This window comes from Scyliorhinus torazame, unplaced genomic scaffold (genome assembly GCF_047496885.1).
Source record: "Scyliorhinus torazame isolate Kashiwa2021f unplaced genomic scaffold, sScyTor2.1 scaffold_491, whole genome shotgun sequence".
NCBI lineage: Eukaryota > Metazoa > Chordata > Chondrichthyes > Carcharhiniformes > Scyliorhinidae > Scyliorhinus > Scyliorhinus torazame.
In genome coordinates, this window is record NW_027308218.1 from 17,322 (window position 1) to 40,246 (window position 22,925).

General features: G+C 46.4%; 1 protein-coding gene across 1 annotated transcript in view; it reads left to right on the top strand.

Annotated features, from left to right (window-relative positions):
* The first annotated feature begins 431 nt into the window (after positions 1–431).
* The window catches only part of LOC140406354 (receptor activity-modifying protein 1-like), a 79,823-nt gene continuing 57,329 nt past the window's right edge, over positions 432–22,925 (top strand). Inside the window, exons 1-3 of the mRNA XM_072494452.1 lie at positions 432–537; positions 8,311–8,481; positions 19,269–19,371. Coding sequence (XP_072350553.1) covers positions 477–537; positions 8,311–8,481; positions 19,269–19,371 — 335 coding nt within the window. The 5' untranslated portion in view covers positions 432–476. The remainder of the gene's footprint in view (positions 538–8,310; positions 8,482–19,268; positions 19,372–22,925) is intronic.

The following is a 22,925-nucleotide window of genomic DNA, read 5'->3' on the forward strand; positions in this document are numbered from 1 at the left end:
CTGCTCCGTCATTCAATCAGATCTGGCTGATCTCTCCCTGGTCTCAAATCCACCTCCCCACCTGTTCCCCACATCCTTTAACCCCTCTATACTTTCATGGGTTGTGGGTGTTGCTGGTTAGGCCAGCATTTATTGCCCATCCCTAGTTGCCCTTCAGAAGGTGATGGTGAGCTGCCTTCTTGAACCGCTGCAGTCCTTGAGCTGCAGGTACACCCACCGTGCTGTTAGGGAGGGAGTTCCAGGATGTTGCCCGGGCGACAGTGAAGGAACGGTGATATATTTCCAAGTCAGGGTGGTGAATGATTGGAGGGGAACCTGCAGGTGGTGGGGTTCATGTGCAGTAAGAACAGATTACTAGTTAATGATCATTCTCCTCTCCGGGTGGAGACACGCCTGCTGTTTCCTGTTTCCAGCACTGAGACCAAGTTTGTTTTAAACTCTTTGTTCAGTCAGTGACAGGAGACATCACAGCCACGATGTTCTGTGTTCAAATCATTGCCTGCGGGAGACTGATTCTGGCTCTTCTGTTGGCACCAAGTAAGTACTTAAATAACCAAATCTGCCTTTCAGAAGGTAGCTGCGTTATACCATTCACACAGATCTCGGACAATGGGTCAATTGGTACATTTCACTCACAGTCATCGCTTCGCCTCTCCCTTTCTGTGAATGAATCCCAATGACCCAGTTCCCACTTCCATTTAACTTTGATTACTCAACTTGTGACCAGGCTGCTGGGCTGTTTATTGAGCTGGTGTCTCTGAGTTCCATCTTCGAGACAGCTGAGGGTCAGTATCTCACACTGACACCATTTCTTGTACACATTACATGAAGGGCAGTGGAAATAGATTCAATGGGCAACACGGTGGCACAGTGGTTAGCACTGCTACCTCTCAGCGGCAGTGGACCGGGTGGCACGGTGGTTAGCATTACTGCCTCACAGCTCCAGGGTCCCAGGTTCAATTCCTGCCTCGGGTCACTGTCTATGCGGAGTCTGCACATTCTCCCCGTGTCTGCGTGGGTTTCCTCCGGGTGCTCCAGTTTCCCCCCACAGTCCAAAGATGTGCAGGCTGGGTGGATTGGTTATGATAATTGCCCCTTAGCGTCCAAAGGTTATGTGGGGTTACTGGGTTACGGGGATAAGGCGGGGGAGTGGGTCTAGCTAGGGTGCTCTTTCAGAGGGTTGGTGCAGACTCGATGGGCTGAATGGCTCCTTTTGCACTATAGGGATTGTATGTAATAGTAACTTTCAAAAGAAATAGGATAAACATTTGAAGTGGAAAATATTGCAGAATGGTGTGAAATCAGTTGGGAAGTGGGAATACTGAGACAGCACTGAAGATGGGCTGAATGGTCTCTTTCTAAGCTTTGAGATTCTCTTATCTGTGGTTTCAGTAAGATAATGTATCTGCTCTGAATCTATTTTCTAATATTTTCCAACATATTCAAATCTGTTGTTACGGACCTTGCATTTGTTACCCCGCCTGTTCTGCTGTTAACCCTGCATTTTATTTCGAATTTTTTTTTAACTGAGAGTTCTGTGTTTTTCTCTGGGTTATAGAGTCACCAGCACAGAACAGGCCCATCGATCTGTGCCAGTCAAACACAACCACCGAACTATTCTAACCCATTTCCCAGCACTTGGCCCATCGCCGTTGCTGCCCTGACATCACAAGCTCACATCTAAGCACTTCTTAAATGTTCTGAATGTCTCTGCCTCCACCCCCCTTTCAGGCAGCGAGTTCCAGACTCCCCCCCCCCCCCCCCCTGGGCGAAAAGGTTTTTCCTCACATCCCCTCTCAACCTCCTGCCCCTCACCTTAAATCTGTGCCCCCTGGTCATTGACCCCTCCACCAAGGGAAAAGGTTTATTCCTGTCTACTCTATCTGTGCCCCTCATAATTATCAGTGTTTTTCTGTGGTTACTGCGTTTTCTGTGGTGATTTGTTTTTCTGCGGGATTCTGGCACAGTGGTTAACGTGTGTGCGTCGGTTTCCTCCGGGTGCTCCGGTTTCCTCCCACAGTCCAAAGACGTGCAGGTTAGGTGAATTGGCCATGATAAATTGCCCTTAGTGTCCAAAAGGGTTAGGTGGGGTTATGGAAATAGGGTGGGGACTGGGTTTGGGTAGGGTGCTCTTTCAGAGGGTCGGTGGAGACTTGATGGGCTGAATGGCTCCTTCTGCACTGTGGGGATTCTATGATTCTATGATTCTGTGGGTGATGTGGTTTCTGTTGGTTCTGTTCTTGTTATGACCTCCAAAGGGGCCAAAACCTATATTGTATCCGGTTCCCCTCCTACACCTTGGAGTACAAGCTCCCCTTGTGGTTTTTGGGGGGGGGGAGGGGGGAGAGCCTACCCCTGATTGGAGGAACCCCAGGTCGGGGAGGAAGAACCTGCGGAGAGAAGGGTAGGGTAATTAACGTATTGTAATTAGTAAATAAATCGGGTTGTATCCAGTCTACTTGGCCTCGTGTGGAGTCCTTGCCTTCAGTCTTAACAGTGTTTTTCTGTGGGTGATGTGCATTTCTGTGCATTCTGTATGTAGCTGAGGGTTCTGTGCCTTTTCAGGGGATCCTGTGTTTTTCAGTGGATTCTTTGTTTTTCAGTGCATCTTGTGTTTTTCAGTGGATTCTTTGTTTTTCAGTGCATCTTGTGTTTTTCAGTGGGTCCTGTGTTTTTCAGTGGATTCTGTGTTTTTCAGTGGATTCTGTGTTTTTCAGTGGATCCTGTGTTGTTCAGTGAGTTTTGTGTTGTTCAGTGAGTTTTGTGCTGTTCAGTGGGTTCTGTGTTTTTCAGTGGGTTCTGTGTTTTTCAGTGGATCCTGTGTTTTTCATTGGGTTCTGTGTTGTTCAGTGGGTTCTGTGCTTTTCAGTGGGTTCTGTGTTTTTTGTGGGTTCAGTGTTTTTCAGACGATCCTGTGTTTGTCAGTGGATCCTGTGTTTTTCTATGAGTTCTGTGTTTTTCAGTGGTTCTGTGTTTTCAGTGGGGTATGTGTTTTACAGTGGGTACTGGTTTTTTTAGTGAATCCTGTGTTTTTCAGTGGATCCTGTGTTTTACAGTGGGTTGTGTTTTTTCAGTGGATTACGTGTTTTTAAGTGAGTTCTGTGTTTTTCAGTGGGTTCTGTGTTTTCTGTGGGTTGAGTGATTTCAGACGATCCTGTGTTTGTCAGTGGATCCTGTATTTCTACGTGGATTTTGTGTTTTTCTGTGAGTTCTGCGTTTTTCAGTAGGTTCTGTGTTTTTCAGTGGGTTCTGTGTTTTTTAAGTGGGTTCCATGTTTTTTCTATGAGTTCTGTGTTTTTCAGTAGTTATGTGTATCTAAGTGGGGTATGTGTTTTACAGTGGGGACTGTGTTTTTCATTGGGTTCTGTGTTTTTCAGTGAGTTATGCGTTCTAAGTGGGATCTGTGATTTTTTTTCAGTGGTTTCTATGTTTTTCAGTAGGTTCTGTGTTTTTCATTGGTCCAGTGTTTTTTCAGCGTTTTTTTGTGTTTTTCAGTGAGTCCTATATTTTTCAGTGAGTTCTGTATTTTTTAGTGTGTTCTATGCATAGTGGGCTCTTTGTTTTCAGTGGGATCTGTGTTTTTCAATGAGTTCGACATTTTTAAGTGGGCTCTGTGTTTTTCTGTGGGCTCTGTGTTTTTCAGTGGATCCTGTGTTTTTCAGTGGGTTCTGTGCTTTTCAGTTGGTTCTGTGTTTTTTGTGGGTTCAGTGTTTTTCAGACGATCCTTTGTTTGTCAGTGGATCCTGTGTTTTTCAGTGGGTTCCGTGTTTCTTCTATAAGTTCTGTGTTTTTCAGTGGTTCTGTGTTTTCAGTGGGGTATGTGTTTTACAGTTGGTACAAAGGTTTTCAGTGGATCCTGTATTTTTCAGTGGATCCTGTGTTTTTCAGTGGGTTCTCTGTTTTTCAGTGGATGCTGCGTTTCAGTGAGTTCTGTGATTTTCAGAGGGTTCTGTGTTTTCTGTGGGTTCAGTGTTTTTCAGACAATCCTGTGTTTGGCAGTGGATCCTGTGCTTCTCGGTGGGTTTTGTATTTTTCTGTGACTTCTGTGTTTTTCAGTAGGTTCTGTGTTCTTTCAGTGGTTTGTGTGTTTTTCAGTGTGTGCTATATTTTTCAGTGAGTTCCGTATTTTTTAGTGTGTTCTGTGCATAGTGTGCTCTTTGTTTTCAGTGGGATCTGTGATTTTCAGTGGGTTTGTTGTTTTCAATGAGTTCTGCATTTTTAAGTGGGCTCTGTGTTTTTCTGTGGGCTCAGTGTTTTTCATTGGTCCTGTGTTCTTTCAGTGGGTTCTGTGTTGTTCAGTGGGTTCTGTGCTTTTCAGTGGGTTCTGTATTTTTTGTGGGTACAGTGTTTTTCAGACGATCCTGTGTTTGTCAGTGGATTCTGTGATTTTCAGTGGATTCTGTGTTCTTCAGTGGGTTCTGCGTTTTTTCTCTGAGTTCTGTATTTTTCAGTGGTTCTGTGTTTTCAGTGGGGTGTGTGTTTTACAGTGGGTGCTGGATTTTTTTAGTGGATCCTATGTTTTTCAGTGGATCCTGTGTTTTTCAGTGGGTTCTCTGTTTTTCAGTGGATGCTGTGTTGTTCAGGGGATTATGTGTTTTTTCAGTGGAGTTTGTGTTTTTCAGTGACCTCTGTGTTTTTCAGCGGGTTCTGTGTTTTCTGTGGCTTGAGTGTTTTTCAGACAATCCTGTGTTTGTCAGTGGATTCTGTGATTTTCAGTGGATTCTGTGTTCTTCAGTGGGTTCTGCGTTTTTTCTCTGAGTTCTGTATTTTTCAGTGGTTCTGTGTTTTCAGTGGGGTGTGTGTTTTACAGTGGGTGCTGGATTTTTTTAGTGGATCCTATGTTTTTCAGTGGATCCTGTGTTTTTCAGTGGGTTCTCTGTTTTTCAGTGGATGCTGTGTTGTTCAGGGGATTATGTGTTTTTTCAGTGGAGTTTGTGTTTTTCAGTGACCTCTGTGTTTTTCAGCGGGTTCTGTGTTTTCTGTGGCTTGAGTGTTTTTCAGACAATCCTGTGTTTGTCAGTGGATCCCGTGTTTCTCAGTGGGTTTTGTGTATTTCTGTGAGTTCTGCGTTTTTCAGTAGGTTCTCTGTTTTTCCAGTGGATTCTGTGTTTTTCAGTGGATTCTGTGTTTTTCAGTGGATTCTGTGTTTTTCATTGGTCCAGTGTTCTTTCAGTGGTTTGTGTGTTTTTCAGTGTGTGCTATATTTTTCAGTGAGTTCCGTATTTTTTAGTGTGTTCTGTGCATAGTGTGCTCTTTGTTTTCAGTGGGATCTGTGATTTTCAGTGGGTTTGTGTTTTTCAATGAGTTCTGCATTTTTAAGTGGGCTCTGTGTTTTTCTGATGGCTCAGTGTTTTTCATTGGTCCAGTATTCTTTCTGTGAGTTCTGCGTTTTTCAGTAGGTTCTCTGTTTTTCCAGTGAATTCTGTGTTTTTCAGTGGATTCTGTGTTTTTCAGTGACTTCTGTGTTTTCCAGCGGGTTCTGTGTTTTCTGTGGGTTGAGTGTTTTTCAGACAATCCTGTGTTTGTCAGTGGATCCTGTGTTTCTCAGTGGGTTCTATGTTTTTCAGTGGGTTCTCTGTTTTTCAGTGGATGCTGTGTTTTTCAGTGGGTTATGTGCTTTTTTTAGTGGATTTTGTGTTTTCAGTGAGTGCTGTGTTTTTCAGTGGGGTCTGTGTTTTTTCAGTGGGTTCCATGTTTTTTCTATGAGTTCTGTGTTTTCAGTGAGGTATGTGTTTTACAGTGGGTACTGTGTTTTTCATTGAGTTCTGTGTTTATCTGTGAGTTATGGTTTCTAAGTGGGATCTGTGATTTTTGAGTTATGCGTTTTAAGTGGGATCTCAGTGGGATACAAAGAACAAAGAAATGTACAGCACAGGAACAGGCCCTTCGGCCCTCCAAGCCCGTGCCGACCATGCTGCCCGACTAAACTACAATCTTCTACACTTCCTGGGTCCGTATCCCTCTATTCCCATCCTATTCATGTATTTGTCAAGATGCCCCTTAAATGTCACTATCGTCCCTGCTTCCACCACCTCCTCCGGGAGCGAGTTCCAGGCACCCACTACCCTCTGCGTAAAAAACTTGCCTCGTACATCTACTCTAAACCTTGCCCCTCTCACCTTAAACCTATGCCCCCTAGTAATTGACCCCTCTACCCTGGGGAAAAGCCTCTGCCTATCCACTCTGTCTATGCCCCTCATAATTTTGTAGACCTCTATCAGGTATCCCCTCAACGTCCTTCGTTCCAGTGAGAACAAACCGAGTTTATTCAACCGCTCCTCATAGCTAATGCCCTCCATACCAGGCAACATTCTGGTAAATCTCTTCTGCACCCTCTCTAAAGCCTCCACATCCTTCTGGTAGTGTGGCGACCAGAATTGAACACTATACTCCAAGTGTGGCCTAACTAAGGTTCTATACAGCTGCAACATGACTTGCCAATTCTTATACTCAATGCCCCGGCCAATGAAGGCAAGCATGCCGTATGCCTTCTTGACTACCTTCTCCACCTGTGTTGCCCCTTTCAATGACCTGTGGACCTGTACTCCTAGATCTCTTTGACTTTCAATACTCTTGAGGGTTCTACCATTCACTGTATATTCCCTACCTGCATTAGACCTTCCAAAATGCATTACCTCACATTTGTCCGGATTAAACTCCATCTGCCATCTCTCCGCCCAAGTCTCCAAACAATCTAAATCCTGCTGTATCCTCTGACAGTCCTCATCGCTATCCGCAATTCCACCAACCTTTGTGTCGTCTGCAAACTTACTAATCAGACCAGTTACATTTTCCTCCAAATCATTTATATATACTACAAAGAGCAAAGGTCCCAGCACTGATCCCTGTGGAACACCACTGGTCACAGCCCTCCAATTAGAAAAGCATCCTTCCATTGCTACTCTCTGCCTTCTATGACCTAGCCAGTTCTGTATCCACCTTGCCAGCTCACCCCTGAACCCGTGTGACTTCACCTTTTGTACTAGTCTACCATGAGGGACCTTGTCAAAGGCCTTACTGAAGTCCATATAGATAACATCCACTGCCCTACCTGCATCAATCATCTTAGTGACCTCCTCGAAAAACTCTATCAAGTTAGTGAGACACGACCTCCCCTTCACAAAACCATGCTGCCTCTCACTAATACGTCCATTTGCTTCCAAATGGGAGTAGATCCTACCTCGAAGAATTCTCTCCAGTAATTTCCCTACCACTGAAGTAAGGCTCACTGGCCTGTAGTTCCCTGGATTATCCTTGCTACCCTTCTTAAACAGAGGAACAACATTGGCTATTCTCCAGTCCTCCGGGACATCCCCTGAAGACAGTGAGGATCCAAAGATTTCTGTCAAGGCCTCAGCAATTTCCTCTCCAGCCTCCTTCAGTATTCTGGGGTAGATCCCATCAGGCCCTGGGGACTTATCTACCTTAATATTTTTTAAGACACCCAACACCTCGTCTTTTTGGATCTCAATATGACCCAGGCTATCTACACACCCTTCTCCAGACTCAACATCTACCAATTTCTTATCTTTGGTGAATACTGATGCTAAGTATTCATTCAGTACCTCGCCCATTTCCTCTGGCTCCACACATAGGTTCCCTTGCCTATCCTTCAGTGGGCCAACCCTTTCCCTGGCTACCCTCTTGCTTTTTATGTACGTGTAAAAAGCCTTGGGATTTTCCTTAACCCTATTTGCCAATGACTTTTCGTGACCCCTTCTAGCCCTCCTGACTCCTTGCTTAAGTTCCTTCCTACTTTCCTTATATGCCACACAGGCTTCGTCTGTTCCCAGCCTTTTAGCCCTGACAAATGCCTCCTTTTTCTTTTTGACGAGGCCTACAATATCTCTCGTTATCCAAGGTTCCCGAAAATTGCCGTATTTATCCTTCTTCCTCACAGGAACATGCCGGTCCTGAATTCCTTTCAACTGACACTTGAAAGCCTCCCACATGTCAGATGTTGATTTGCCCTCAAACATCCGCCCCCAATCTATGTTCTTCAGTTCCCGCCTAATATTGTTATAATTAGCCTTCCCCCAATTTAGCACATTCATCCTAGGACCACTCTCTGTGGAAACCCAGAGATACAACAGTCAGTGTGTCAGACCCTCTCTTCCATCATAACTCTCCATCTCTCTGCCTTTTTCCAGTCAACATAATTCCCTCCATTCTTGTTGTATATTCCAAGTAATTGTCATTCTGTGTTGTTCCTACTAATGAGAATGATGAATTGTAACATTATGTTTGATGCTTACTGTTTAATTATCAATACTTAATATCTAAAAGTGACATTACTCCTTATATTCACAGCTCTTGTTGAAGCCATGAGCAGCAATACCAACCTGTCCCAATTGAATATAGCCATGGAGTCAGGCTCCACCATGGTACCTGGATCTTATCCCAGTCCTGCATCAAAGCCAGAATCTACAATGGGATATGCAGAACAAGAAACATTTACAACCCATGACAACAATCCAGAGGGTGAGTGTGGCATTTTCTTTCAGAATAAAACTCTCGCTGTAACTGGGAACTATTAGTCTAACAAGATGTGCTGATTTACATAATCCATTGCCTGTGGAAGTGGTCAGGGGGCAAACAAGGCTTCTTTTGTGAGGGCCACGAAGAATCCAGCATGAGTTTTAAGGATACAAAGAAATAACATTTATTTACAATAACATATATATATATATATATATATACACACAACAGCAGCAGCAACTTCCTTGCTGCTCACTACTTCCTGCTGGTTCCAAACTGGCCAGCTTTATTTATACAGGGAGTCTGCTAATGATTTCTCCGCCCCCCCTCATTGGGGAAGCTCATACTCCCACAGGATTGTGGGATAGTCATTAGTCCCCAGCCAATGGTAAGTAGGCAGGTTATAACATCCCTCCCCCCCAAAGTCCAAGGAATCCACCGAAGACCCTGGCGAAGGAGGGCGTCGAACTCGTTTTGCCGCAGGCCGGACACCATTTGCACGCGGCGCTGGATCAGGCGGCGTATAACGAGACGGAGACTGGCGCTTCCGTGATGAACGGCGTAACGGTTGTACATCCACGGCCCGTGGGCCCGAGGATTCCCCCTCTGAGGCGTCCTGTGTCTCCATCTCGGAGTCGGAGTCTGCTGCCTCCATCATCTCGGCGTCTCTATCTCCGCGCGGTTCTGTAACGACCTGCGCAGGCTTTGAGTGCGGCACCAGAGGAAGATTGTGAGGAATACTTTCCATTATGTCTGGTCTCTGCGGCTGTAGAAATGAGCTCCGGGGGCGGGGAATCTTTGGAAGGGATAGTCTTCTGGACCGAACGTGGTCTACATGTTTGCGCTGGAGATTGTAGCCACCTAAATTGGCCAACTCCCGATTTAAAATGGCGAACGGCAAAGGCTGATGGGAAAGTCAGCCAACACAGACAGAAACCAGCGGCTGCAGGTTTGCTGTGTATTTAACTCTGCAAAAGGCCAGACAACATCGAAACCAGCGACCATCAGCATAACAATGTAGCAGCCATCTGCATACTGATGAGCAATCCCCGGGAACAATAAGTAACATTTTGGACACACAAAGCAAAGCCAGACTCCTCGGCACCAGCAGGAGCCAACACAAAGGAGGTGGACAAGCACCTCAAGACCGCCCATCGATCAGGGAACCGCTCCAGTATTGGAGAAATCGAACCAAGTGATTGGGACAAAGTCCAATCACTTGGGACCAGGTACAGGGTTCGCCCCGAAAGGCGGGAAGCCCCTGGGGACTATAAGAGTTAAGCCCCAAGTTCAAATCACTCTCTTCAGCTCTCTTCACCTCTGCGTCCTGCCCGGGTCGCCCAGCAACACGAACCAACATTGACCGTGACCGGTGCAGTGACTCCCGACAAAGTAAGTCTTAATTCAACGCTCGCTACGAGATAGGCGCTCCTAGCTACCAATCCGTACCAACTTCGAATCCCGCAGACTCAGAACCCGAACGAAAGGCTATTTGTTTCCCTGACCTGGTGGGCCAGTTCCAAGTTAAGTATTGGCCTGTTAGTTGTAGAAGTAGCTTAAACGTAGAATTTGTGCATGAGTAGCGATTACTGTGTATAATAAATGTGCTTTGATTTGAATCTTACTAATCGGTGTGTTGGATTATTGATCATTACTCGGACTTGCACCTCGTGGCGGTATCATAAAGATACCTGGCAACTCGAGAGCAAAGGTAATAAAACAGAGCAATTGAACCAAGGAGAAAATCAGCAACAAGATGATCCATCGACATGGAAGACTGCTTCTTTAGGCCTCGTTTGAATGTCTGCACTGTGCGCTCCGCCAATCCATTTGAAGCCGGGTGGTAAGGGGTTGTGCGGATATGAAATTAAATGAAAATCGCTTATTGTCACAAGTAGGCTTCAAATGAAGTGACTGTGAAAAGCCCCTAGTCACCACATTCCAGCGCCTGTTCGGGGAGGCTGGTACGGGAATGGCGTACGCCGTTCATCTTCATGAACCTCGCAAACGCCTCACTTGTGAATGGAGTGCCGTTATCCATGACCAGCACCTCGGGGAGGCCATGCGTACTAAAAGACAAAAGCATCTTCTCGATTGTTGCGCAGGACGTTGTGCCTATCATCTTGTGCACCTCTAACCATTTAGACTGGGCATCGATTAATAGAAGGAACATGGATCCTTGAAAAGGGCCGGCGAAATCCGCATGCAAGCGTGCCCAAGGCCGCCCTGGCCATTCCCAGTGATGTAGGGGCGCGGCCGGCAGAAGCTTCTGATGCTCCTGACAAATGGAGCAGTTTTGGGCCACCTTCTCAATGTCGGTGTTGAGGCCTGGCCACCAGACATAACTCAGGGCCAACATTTTCATTTTGGTCACACCTGGATGCCCATTGTGCAAGTCTGTTAGTATCAGTTCCTGTCCTTTTTCCGGGACAATCACACGCGTCCCCCACAAGAGGATGCCGTCTTCCACGCTGAATTCTGACAGCTTGGAGGAAAATGCCCGCAACTCGCCTGGGAGCTGTCTTTGCTGCCCACCATACAGGACTATGTGCCGAACCTTTGACAGGACTGGCTCCATCTGGGTCCACTCACGGATCTGTGATGCTGTGACAGGCAAGGTGTCCATAAAATTTAGGGTTGCAACCACCTCACTGGTCGTGGAGGTCGACATGGGGCCGGTCGATAAAGGCAATCGGCTCAGCGCGTCGGCATTCGCTATCTGCGTTCCTGGTTTGTGCTCCAGGGAATACTCGAATGCAGCGACCAACAAAGCCCAGCGCTGGATCCGTGCGGAAGCAATGGGCGGTATTGGCTTATCCTCTCTGAAAAGTCCCAGCAGAGGCTTATGATCAGTCACGATAGTGAAGTGGCGGCCATACACGTACTGGTGGAAACGTTTCACCGCAAAGACCACTGCCAGGCCCTCCTTCTCGATCTGTGCGTACTTTTTCTCCGCTGCAGTCAATGTGCGGGAGGCGAAAGCTATCGGCCGCTCGGCCTCGTTCTCCATCTTGTGGGACAAGATGGCCCCAATACCATACGGGGATGCATCACATGTGACTATCATAGAATTTACAGTGCAGAAGGAGGCCATTCAGCCCATCGAGTCTGCACCGGCTCTTGGAAAGAGCACCCTACCCAAGGCCAACACCGCCACCCCATCCCCATAACCCAGTAACCCCACCCAACACTGACAAGCAAAGGCTTCCCAGGATCATAGTGGGTTAGTAACCCAGACGACGACAATTGTTGTTTTACCCGCCAGAAAGCGGTTTCTTGCAGCTGACCCCAAACCCAGATGTGATTCTTCTTCAGCAGAAGATGCAACGGGGCCAGCGTAGTTGCCAGATTGGGGAGGAACTTCCCGTAATAGTTTACGAGGCCAAGAAAAGGATGAAGATGCAAAGCGTCAGTCGGGGCGGGCGCCTGTTGAATTGCACACACCTTCTCTGCGACGGGGTGCAAACCCTTTGCGGTCCACCCGATAACCCAGGTAGACTACTTCCTTCGCCTGAAAGACGCACTTTGTGCGACATAAACGGACTCCAGCCTCCGAAAAGCGTCTAAGGACAGCCTCCAAATTTTCCAAATGTTCCTGCTCCGACGTCCCTGTAATCAAAACGTCGTCTAAGTTGACAGCAACATGTGGTAAACCTCTCAAAATGCCCCCATAACGCGTTGAAAAATAGCGCAGGCAGAGAATACTCCAAAGGGCAAACGTGTATATTCATACAGGCCCCGGTGTGTATTAATCGTTACATATAGTCGGGAGGCAAGGTCCAACTCCAACTGTAGGTAGGCATGACTCATATCTATTTTTGTGAACGAGAGTCCACCTGCAAGCTTCGTTTAGAGATCCTCTATGCGAGGCATTGTGTATCGGTCGACTCGGGAAGCCGTATTCACTCTAAGTTTATAGTCGCCGCACAAGCGAACTGTGGCATCTGGCTTCATTACAGGTACAATTGGTGCTGCCCAGTCAGCGAAACGAACGGGCCTGATAATACCCAAAGTCTCCAAACGAGTGAGCTCCCCTTCTACCTTCTCGAGCAAGGCATAAGGCACCGGGCGCGCCCGGAAATAGCGCGGCGTGGCTCCTGGTTCGACTTGCATACGGGCTATGGCCCCTTTTATTTTCACCAAACCGGGCTGGAATACATCTGGGTATTGTCCTAGCACCTCAGTCAACCCTCCAGAACCTGTTTGGAGGATGTGCTGCCATTGCAACCGCAAATGGCGCAACCAGTCCTGACCAAACAGGCTGGGCCCATGGCCGCGCACCACGATAAGTGGGAAACGCCCCTCCTGGCATCCATAAACAACAGGGGTCATCGTAGTTCCTGCAATGTCCAATGGTTCCCCCGTGTAGGTGGCCAACCTGGCCTGTGAGTCGGTTAATGTAAGGGTCTGTATACCCTGCTTGATGCGGTCGAATGTCCTCTGGGCGATCACGGAGACCGCTGCGCCAATGTCCAACTCCATCTCAAGCGGGTGACCATTGACCCGTACTGTCACCTTAATGGGGGCCACACGGGGAGCTGCCACACAATGCAGCTGCAGGCAGTCGTCCTCCGTCTCCACGTCCTCGGGAGTAGTCGCCGCAGGTTCATCCACATGGAAGATACGGCCCCTGGGCTGGTCCCAGTTATGGCCCCTGGGCTGGTCCCAGTTTCAGTCGGAATGACGGCGTCTCTGGCGCCCCCAGGACCGGCATCCGTGACGGGATCGGCGCCTACAAGTCTGACACGGACATGGCTCCTCATCAATTGGTTCTGGAGAAGGCTCCCTTCGGGGAGGAATGTCTGACGGCCACTGGCGTCGATCCGGACGTCACCTTGTCCAAGGTACCGCAGGGGTGCGGGGGGATGCTTTTGGACAGAAGGGATTGTGTCCCAAGGCATGCACTTCCATTCCCTGTAGCTCCTGCACTCCTCGTTCTGCGCTCTCTCAGGACAATACTATTTGAATGGCCTGTTGAAAAGTCAATGTTGGCTCCGCTAACAACTTTCTCTGGGTGGCTGCATTGTTAATACCGCAAACCAAACGGTTGCGTAACTTTTCTGACAAGGTCTCACCATAGTCACAGGACTCCGCAATCCTCTGTAGCCTGGATAGAAAGTCATCAAGGGATTCTCCTGGGGTGCTCTCAGCGGTATTAAACCGGTAATGTTGGACTATCGTGGACGGGGTTGGGTTAAAATGCTGCCCCACTAAGTTCACAAGTTCATCAAACGTTTTGGTGTCCGGCGCAGCTGGGTACGTAAGGCTCCTAATCACCCCAAACGTATGCGGGCCGCAGGCGGTGAGCAATATGACCACCTGCCGCTCGTTTTCGGTGATATTGTTTGCCCGGAAATAGTAACGCATCCGTTGTGCGTACTGGTTCCAGCTTTCCAGCGCAGCATCAAAAACATCCAAACGTCCGTACAGAGGCATGGTGTAATAGAAAACAACTTCCAACCTGTATCCAACAAATATTTCTCCACCCCCCTCATTGGGGAAGCTCATACTCCCACAGGATTGTGGGATTGTCATTAGTCCCCAGCCAGTGGTAAGCAGGCAGGTTATAACAGCTTCCTTTGACTTGTTTCAATCAAAAATGTAATTCGAGATCCTATAATCTATTTTGGATAGAAAGAGGGGCCTTCACCTTAGTCTAACATCTGTCACAGGTAAATTGCTAGAATCATTATTAAGGTGTGATAACAGGATATTTAAAAATCTTAGCAGGATCAGGCAGAGTCAACACAGTTTTGTGAATGAGGAATCATGTGGAACTCATTTAGTAGAGGCCAAGGTGGATAGGGGGGAACATTGAGATGTGGTGGACTTGGATTTCCAAACGGCATTTGGAAAAGTTACGTATCAAACGTTACTAGACAATGTGGTGCAGAGGGTAACAGGTTAGCATGCACTGAGAATTGGTTCGCCTCCAGGAAGCAGAGAGTGGGGATAGATGGGTGTTTTTCAAGTTTGCGAGCTGTAACTAGTGCAGTGCGCAGGGATTGGTGTTGGGGGCCTCTTTTAATTACTTGGATGAAGGGACCAAATGGATACCAAGATTGATTGGAAAGTTGTTTGTCACGAGTCAGCAAAAGGATACAAATAGGTTTAGCGAGTGGGCAGAAATTTGGCAGATAGATTAGAATGTGGGAAGTCCGGACTTGTCCACTTTGGCAGGAAGAATAGAAAAGCAGCAAATTCCTTAAATGGAGAGAGTTTGACGAACTCTGAGGTACAGAGGGAACTGGGTGGAGTGCTACAGGAAGGCAAATGGAATGATGGTGTTTATTGCAAGGAGACTTGAATATAAAAGTGAGGAAGATTCACTGCAGTGGTACAGGGTGTTGGTGAGAGCACACCTGGAATACTTGTACAATTTTGGTCTCCTTATTTGAAACAGGGTGTAATTGTATAAGAAGCAGTTCAGAGAAATTCACGTAACTCATTCCCAAAATGAAGGGCTTATATGTTAGGAGGGAAGGTTGGGCGGTTTGGTCCTTTACATTGGAGTTCAGAGGAATCATCCTCAAATACGGAAGATTGGAGGGCTTGCTCACGTATTCGCTTTGTTTGGCCGCTTGTTCCGCACTGTAACCAATCACTGCCGATGTACCATTTGTCAATGTTCTCTGTCGATTATTTTTGTCTACGATGCACAGACTGTGTACGTTCCGTTGGCTGCAGAAAAATACTTTCCCCTGTACTTCGATACATGTGCCAATAAATCAAATCAGGTGGATTCTGAGAAGATGTTTTCAATAATGTGGGAGAGTAGGGGGCATAGTTAAAGAATAAGACATCTCCTTTTTAATATTCTCAGTTATAATCCCCTCTCTCTTGGTTATATTCCCCCCTCTCTCGGTTATATTCCCCTCTCTCGGTTATATTCCCCTCTCTCGGATATAATCCCCTCTCTCAGTTATATTCCCCTCTCTCGGTTATATTCCCCTCTCTCGGTTGTATCCTCTCTCTCGGTTATATTCCTCCCTCTCGGTTATATTCCTCTCTCTCGGTTGTATTCCTCTCTCTCGGTTGTATTCCCCTCTCTCGGTTATATTCCCATCTCTCGGTTATATTCCCCTCTCTCGGTTATATTCCTCTCTCTCGGTTATATTCCTCCCTCTCGGTTATATTCCTCTCTCTCGGTTGTATTCCTCTCTCTCGGTTGTATTCCCCTCCCTCGGTTATATTCCCCTCTCTCGGATATAATCCCCTCTCTCGGTTATATTCCCCTCTCTCGGTTATATTCCCCTCTCTCGGTTGTATCCTCTCTCTCGGTTATATTTCTCCCTCTCGGTTGTATTCCTCTCTCTCGGTTGTATTCCCCTCCCTCGGTTATATTCCCCTCTCTCGGATATAATCCCCTCTCTCAGTTATATTCCCCTCTCTCGGTTATATTCCCCTCTCTCGGTTGTATCCTCTCTCTCGGTTATATTTCTCCCTCTCGGTTATATTCCTCTCTCTCGGTTGTATTCCTCTCTCTCGGTTGTATTCCCCTCTCTCGGTTATATTCCCATCTCTCGGTTATATTCCCTTCTCTCGGTTATATTCCCCTCTCTCGGTTATATTCCCCTCTCTCGGTTATATTCCTCTCTCTCGGTTATATTCCCCTCTCTCGGTTATATTCCCCTCTCTCGGTTATATTCCCCTCTCTCGGTTGTATCCTCTCTCTCGGTTATATTTCTCCCTCTCGGTTATATTCCTCTCTCTCGGTTGTATTCCCCTCTCTCGGTTATATTCCCATCTCTCGGTTATATTCCTCCCTCTCGTTGTATTCCTCTCTCTCGGTTGTATTCCCCTCTCTCGGTTATATTCCTCTCTCTCGGTTATATTCCCCTCTCTCGGTTATATTCCCCTCTCTCGGTTATATTCCTCTCTCTCGGTTGTATTCCCCTCTCTCGGTTATATTCCACTCTCTCGGTTATATTCCACTCTCTCGGTTATATTCCTCTCTCTCGGTTATATTCTGCTCTCTCGGTTGTATTCCTGTCTCTCGGTTATATTCCCCTCTCTCGGTTATATTCCCCTCTCTCGGTTATATTCCCTTCTCTCGGTTATATTCCCCTCTCTCGGTTATATTCCCCTCTCTCGGTTATATTCCTCTCTCTCGGTTATATTCCCCTCTCTCGGTTATATTCCCCTCTCTCGGTTATATTCCCCTCTCTCGGTTGTATCCTCTCTCTCGGTTATATTTCTCCCTCTCGGTTATATTCCTCTCTCTCGGTTGTATTCCCCTCTCTCGGTTATATTCCCATCTCTCGGTTATATTCCTCCCTCTCGGTTGTATTCCTCTCTCTCGGTTGTATTCCCCTCTCTCGGTTATATTCCTCTCTCTCGGTTATATTCCCCTCTCTCGGTTATATTCCCCTCTCTCGGTTATATTCCTCTCTCTCGGTTGTATTCCCCTCTCTCGGTTATATTCCACTCTCTCGGTTATATTCCACTCTCTCGGTTATATTCCTCTCTCTCGGTTATATTCTGCTCTCTCGGTTGTATTCCTGTCTCTCGGTTATATTCCCCTCTCTCGGTTATATTCCCCTCTCTCGGTTATATTCCCCTCTCTCGGTTATATTCCTCTCTCTCGGTTATATTCCCCTCTCTCGGTTATATTCCCCTCTCTCGGTTATATTCCCCTCTCTCGGTTATATTCCCCTCTCTCGGTTATATTCCCCTCTCTCGGTTATATTCCTCTCTCTCGGTTATATTCCCCTCTCTCGGTTATATTCCCCTCTCTCGGTTATATTCCCCTCTCTCGGTTATATTCCCCTCTCTCGGTTATATTCCTCTCTCTCGGTTATATTCCCCTCTCTCGGTTATATTCCCCTCCCTCGGTTATATTCCTCTCTCTCGGTTATATTCCCCTCTCTCGGTTATATTCCCCTCTCTCGGTTATATTCCCCTCTCTCGGTTGTATCCTCTCTCTCGGTTGTATTCCTCTCTCTCGGTTGTATTCCCCTCTCTCGGTTATATTTCCCTCTCTCGGTTATATTCCCCTCTCTCGGTTATATTCCCCTCTCTCGGTTATATTCCTCTCTCTCGGTTCTATTCCACTCTCTCGGTTGTATCCTCTCTCTCGGTTGTATTCCCCTCTCTCGGTTATATTCCACTCTCTCGGTTGTATTCCTCTCTCTCGGTTATATTCCCCTCTCTCGGTTATATTCCCCTCTCTCGGTTATATTCCCCTCTCTCGGTTATATTCCCCTCTCTCGGTTATATTCCTCTCTCTCGGTTCTATTCCACTCTCTCGGTTGTATCCTCTCTCTCGGTTGTATTCCCCTCTCTCGGTTATATTCCACTCTCTCGGTTGTATTCCTCTCTCTCGGTTATATTCCCCTCTCTCGGTTATATTCCCCTCTCTCGGTTATATTCCCCTCTCTCGGTTATATTCCCCTCTCTCGGTTATATTCCCCTCTCTCGGTTATATTCCTCTCTCTCGGTTCTATTCCACTCTCTCGGTTGTATCCTCTCTCTCGGTTATATTCCCCTCTCTCGGTTATATTCCACTCTCTCGGTTGTATTCCTCTCTCTCGGTTATATTCCCCTCTCTCGGTTATATTCCCCTCTCTCGGTTATATTCCCCTCTCTCGGTTATATTCCTCTCTCTCGGTTATATTCCTCTCTCTCGGTTATATTCCTCTCTCTCGGTTATATTCCCCGGGATAATCCAGGAAACAATAGGCCGGTGAGCCTCACGTCAGTAGTATGTAATTTATTGGAGAGAAGTCTCAGGGACAGGATTTATACCCACTTGGAAACAAATGGACTCATTAGCGATAGACAGCATGGTTTTGTGACGGGGAAGTCGTGCCTCACTAACGTGATCACGTTTTGAGGAGGTGACAAAGATGATTGATGAGGGGAGGGTGGTGGATGTTGTTTACGTGGACTTCAGTAAAGCCTTTGACAAGGTGCCTCATGGCAGACTGGTACAAAAGGTCAAGTCACACAGGAAGTGATAAGATGGATACTGAACTGGCTTGGTCACAGAGGGCAAAGGGTAGCAGTAGATTGTTGTTTTCTGAATGAAAATTTGTGACAAGTGGTGTTCCATAGGGATCTGTGCTGGCGCCTCTGTTGTTTGTAGTGTATATAAACGATTGTGGGGAAAATGTAGCAGGTCTGATTAATAAGTTCGCGGATAACACTGGTAAAAGTTTGCGGATGACACCGTTAAAACTCTTAGGAATGTAGAAAGTCAGAGAGACCTGTGTGTGAAGATCCACAGATCTTTGAAGGCGGCAACACAAGTGGACAAGGTCGTCAAGAAAGCATACGGAATGCTTGTCTTCATTGGACGGGGCATCGAGTATAAAAACTGACAAGTCATGCTGCAGTTCTATGGAACATTGGTAAGTACGCACTTGGAATATTGCGCACAATTCTGGTCGCCACACTACCGGAAGGATGTGGAGACTTTGGAGAGGGTGCAAAGGAGGTTTACCAGGATGTTGCCTGGTCTGGAGGGTGTTAGCTATGCGGAGAGACTCTATAGACTCGACTGTTTTCATTAGAAAGACAGAGATTGAGGGGGTGAACTGATGGATGCCTGGAAGATTATGAGGGATATGGAGGGTTTTGGCAAAGGTTGGTATCATGGCCGGTACGGGCTTGGAGGGCCAAAGGGCCTGTTCCTGTGCTGTATTATTCTTTGTTCATTGTTCTCTTGCTTATATTCCGCCCCCACCCCCACCTCTCGCTGGACAGGATTTCAACAGGATATATTCCTTATTTCTACAAGAGTCACTTTGCCATCTACTGTGATGACTGATCATTTATTTCCAACTTAGGATACTTGTTCAACATGGTTCGTGACCACTGTGGCAAAGTATTTGAAGAACAGACGCAGAATATTGGGCAACAACAGTGGTGTAACTGGACAGCAATTGCCAGGTGAGTGATTTGGAAAATATACCTTCATTATGTGAAATTGCACTGGACCCAACTCCTTGTTATTCAAGGTGAGGATCACTCACTGTGTAACTGTACAGAGTCACTGTTTACTCAGGGTGAGGATCACTCACTGTGTAACTGTACAGAGTCACTGTTTATTCAGGGTAAGGATCACTCACTGAGTAACTGTACAGAGTCACTGTTTATTCAGGGTGAGGATCACTCACTGTGTAACTGTACAGAGTCACTGTTTATTCAGGGTAAGGATCACTCACTGTGTAACTGTACAGAGTCACTGTTTATTCAGGGTGAGGATCACTCACTGTGTAACTGTACAGAGTCACTGTTTACTCAGGGTGAGGATCACTCGGTGTAACTGTACAGAGTCACTGTTTATTCAGGGTGAGGATCACTTACTGTGTAACTGTACAGAGTCACTGTTTATTCAGGGTGAGGATCACTCACTGTGTAACTGTAAAGAGTCACTGTTTATTCAGGGTGAGGATCACTCACTGTGTAACTGTATAGAGTCACTGTTTATTCAGCAGGGTCACTCACTGTGTAACTGTACAGAGTCACTGTTTATTCAGGGTGAGGATCACTCACTGTGTAACTATACAGAGTCATTGTTTATTCAGGGCGAGGATCACTCACTGTGTAACTGTACAGAGTCACTGTTTATTCAGGGTGAGGATCACTCACGGTGCAACTGTACAGAGTCACTGCTTACTCAGGGTGAGGATCACACACTGTGTAACTGTACAGAGTCACTGTTAATTCAGGGTGAGGATCACTCACTGTGTAACTGTACAGAGTCACTGTTTACTCAGGGTGAGAATCACTCACTGTGTAACTGTACAGAGTCACTGTTTATTCAGGTTGAGGATCACTCACTGTGTAACTGTACAGAGTCACTATTTATTCAGGGTGAGGATCACTCACTGTGTAACTGTACAGAGTCACTGTTTATTCAGGGTGAGGATCACTCACTGTGTAACTGTATAGAGTCACTGTTTATTCAGGGTGAGGATCACTCACTGTGTAACTGTACAGAGTCACTGTTTATTCAGGGCGAGGATCACTCACTGTGTAACTGTACAGACTCACTGTTTATTCAGGGCGAGGATCATTCACTGTGTAACTGTACAGAGTCACTGTTTATTCAGGGTGAGGATCACTCACTGTGTAACTGTACAGAGTCACTGTTTACTCAGGGTGAGGATCACTTACTGTGTAACTGTACAGAGTCACTGTTTATTCAGGGTGAGGATCACTCACTGTGTAACTGTACAGAGTCACTGTTTATTCAGGGTGAGGATCACTCACTGTGTAACTGTACAAAGTCACTGTTTATTCAGGGTGAGGATCACTCACTGTGTAACTGGAGAGTCACTGTTTATTCAGCGTGAGGATCACTCACTGTGTAACTGTACAGAGACACAGTTTATTCAGGGTGAGGATCACTCATTGTGTAATTGTACAGAGTCACTGTTTATTCAGGGTGAGGATCACACACTGTGTAACTGTACAGAGTCACTGTTTATTCAGGGTGAGGATCACTCACTGTGTAACTGTACAGAGTCACTGTTTATTCAGGGTGAGGATCACTCACGGTGCAACTGTACAGAGTCACTGTTTACTCAGGGTGAGGATCACTCACTGTGTAACTGTACAGAGTCACTGTTTATTCAGGGTGAGGATCACTCACTGTGTAACTGTACAGAGTCACTGTTTACTCAGGGTGAGGATCACTCACTGTGTAACTGTACAGAGTCACTGTTTATTCACGTTGAGGATCACTCACTGTGTAACTGTACAGAGTCACTATTTATTCAGGGTGAGGATCACTCACTGTGTAACTGTACAGAGTCACTGTTTATTCAGGGTGAGGATCACTCACTGTGTAACAGTATAGTCACTGTTTATTCAGGGTGAGCATCACTCATTGTGTAACAGTACAGAGACACTGTTTATTCAGGGTGAGGATCACTCACTGTGTAACTGTACAGAGTCACTGTTTATTCAGAGTGAGGGTCACTCACTGTGTAGCTGTACAGAGTCACTGTTTATTCAGGTGAGGATCACTCACTGTTTAACTATACAGTGTCACCATTTATTCAGGGTGCGGATCACTCACTGTGTAACTGTACAGAGTCACTGCTTATTCATGGTGAGGATCACTCGCTGTATAACAGTACAGAGTCACTGTTTATTCAGCAGGGTGAGGATCACTCGCTGTGTAACTGTACAGAGTCACTGTTTATTCAGGGTGAGGATCACTCACTGTGCAACTGTACAGAGTCACTGTCTATTCAGCAGGGTGAGGATCACTCACTGTGTAACGGTACAGTCACTGTTTATTCAGGGTGAGGATCACTCACTGTGTAACTGTACAGAGTCACTGTTTATTCAGTGTGAGGATCACTCACTGTGTAACTGTACAGAGTCACTGTTTATTCAGGGTGAGGATCACTCACTGTGTAACTGTACAGAGTCACTGTTTATTCAGGGAGAGGATCACTCACTGTGTAACTGTACAGAGTCACTGTTTATTCATGGTGAGGATCACTCGCTGTATAACAGTACAGAGTCACTGTTTATTCAGTGTGAGGATTACTCGCTGTGTAACTGTACAGTCACTGTTTATTCAGGGTAAGGATCACTCACTGTGTAACTGTACAGAGTCACTGTTTATTTAGGGTGAGGATCACTCACTGTGTAACTGTACAGAGTCACTGTTTAATCAGGGTGAGGATCACTCACGGTGTAACTGTACAGAGTCAGTGTTTATTCAGGGTAAGGATCACTTACTGTAACTGTACAGAGTCACTGTTTATTCAGGGTGAGGATCACTCACTGTGTAACTGTACAGAGTCACTGTTTATTCAGGGTGAGGATCACTCACTGTGTAACTGTACAGAGTCACTGTTTATTCAGGGTAAGGATCACTCACTGTGTAACTGTCAGAGTCACTGTTTATTCAGGGTACGGATCACTCACTGCGTAACTGTACAGAGTCACTGTTTATTCAGCAGGGTGAGGATCACTCACTGTGTAACTGTACAGAGTCACTGTTTATTCAGGGTGAGGATCACTCACTGTGTAACTGTACAGAGTCACTGTCTATTCAGCAGGGTGAGGATCACTCACTGTGTAACTGTACAGAGTCACTGTTTATTCAGCAGGGTGAGGATCACTCGCTGTGTAACTGTACAGAGTCACTGTTTATTCAGCAGGGTGAGGATCACTCGCTGTGTAACTGTACAGAGTCACTGTTTATTCAGGGTGAGGATCACTCACTGTGTAACTGTACAGAGTCACTGTCTATTCAGCAGGGTGAGGATCACTCACTGTGTAACTGTACAGAGTCACTGTTTATTCAGCAGGGTGAGGATCACTCGCTGTGTAACTGTACAGAGTCACTGTTTATTCAGGGTGAGGATCACTCACTGTGTAACTGTACAGAGTCACTGTTTATTCAGCAGGGTGAGGATCACTCACTGTGTAACTGTACAGAGTCACTGTTTATTCAGGGTGAGGATCACTCACTGTGT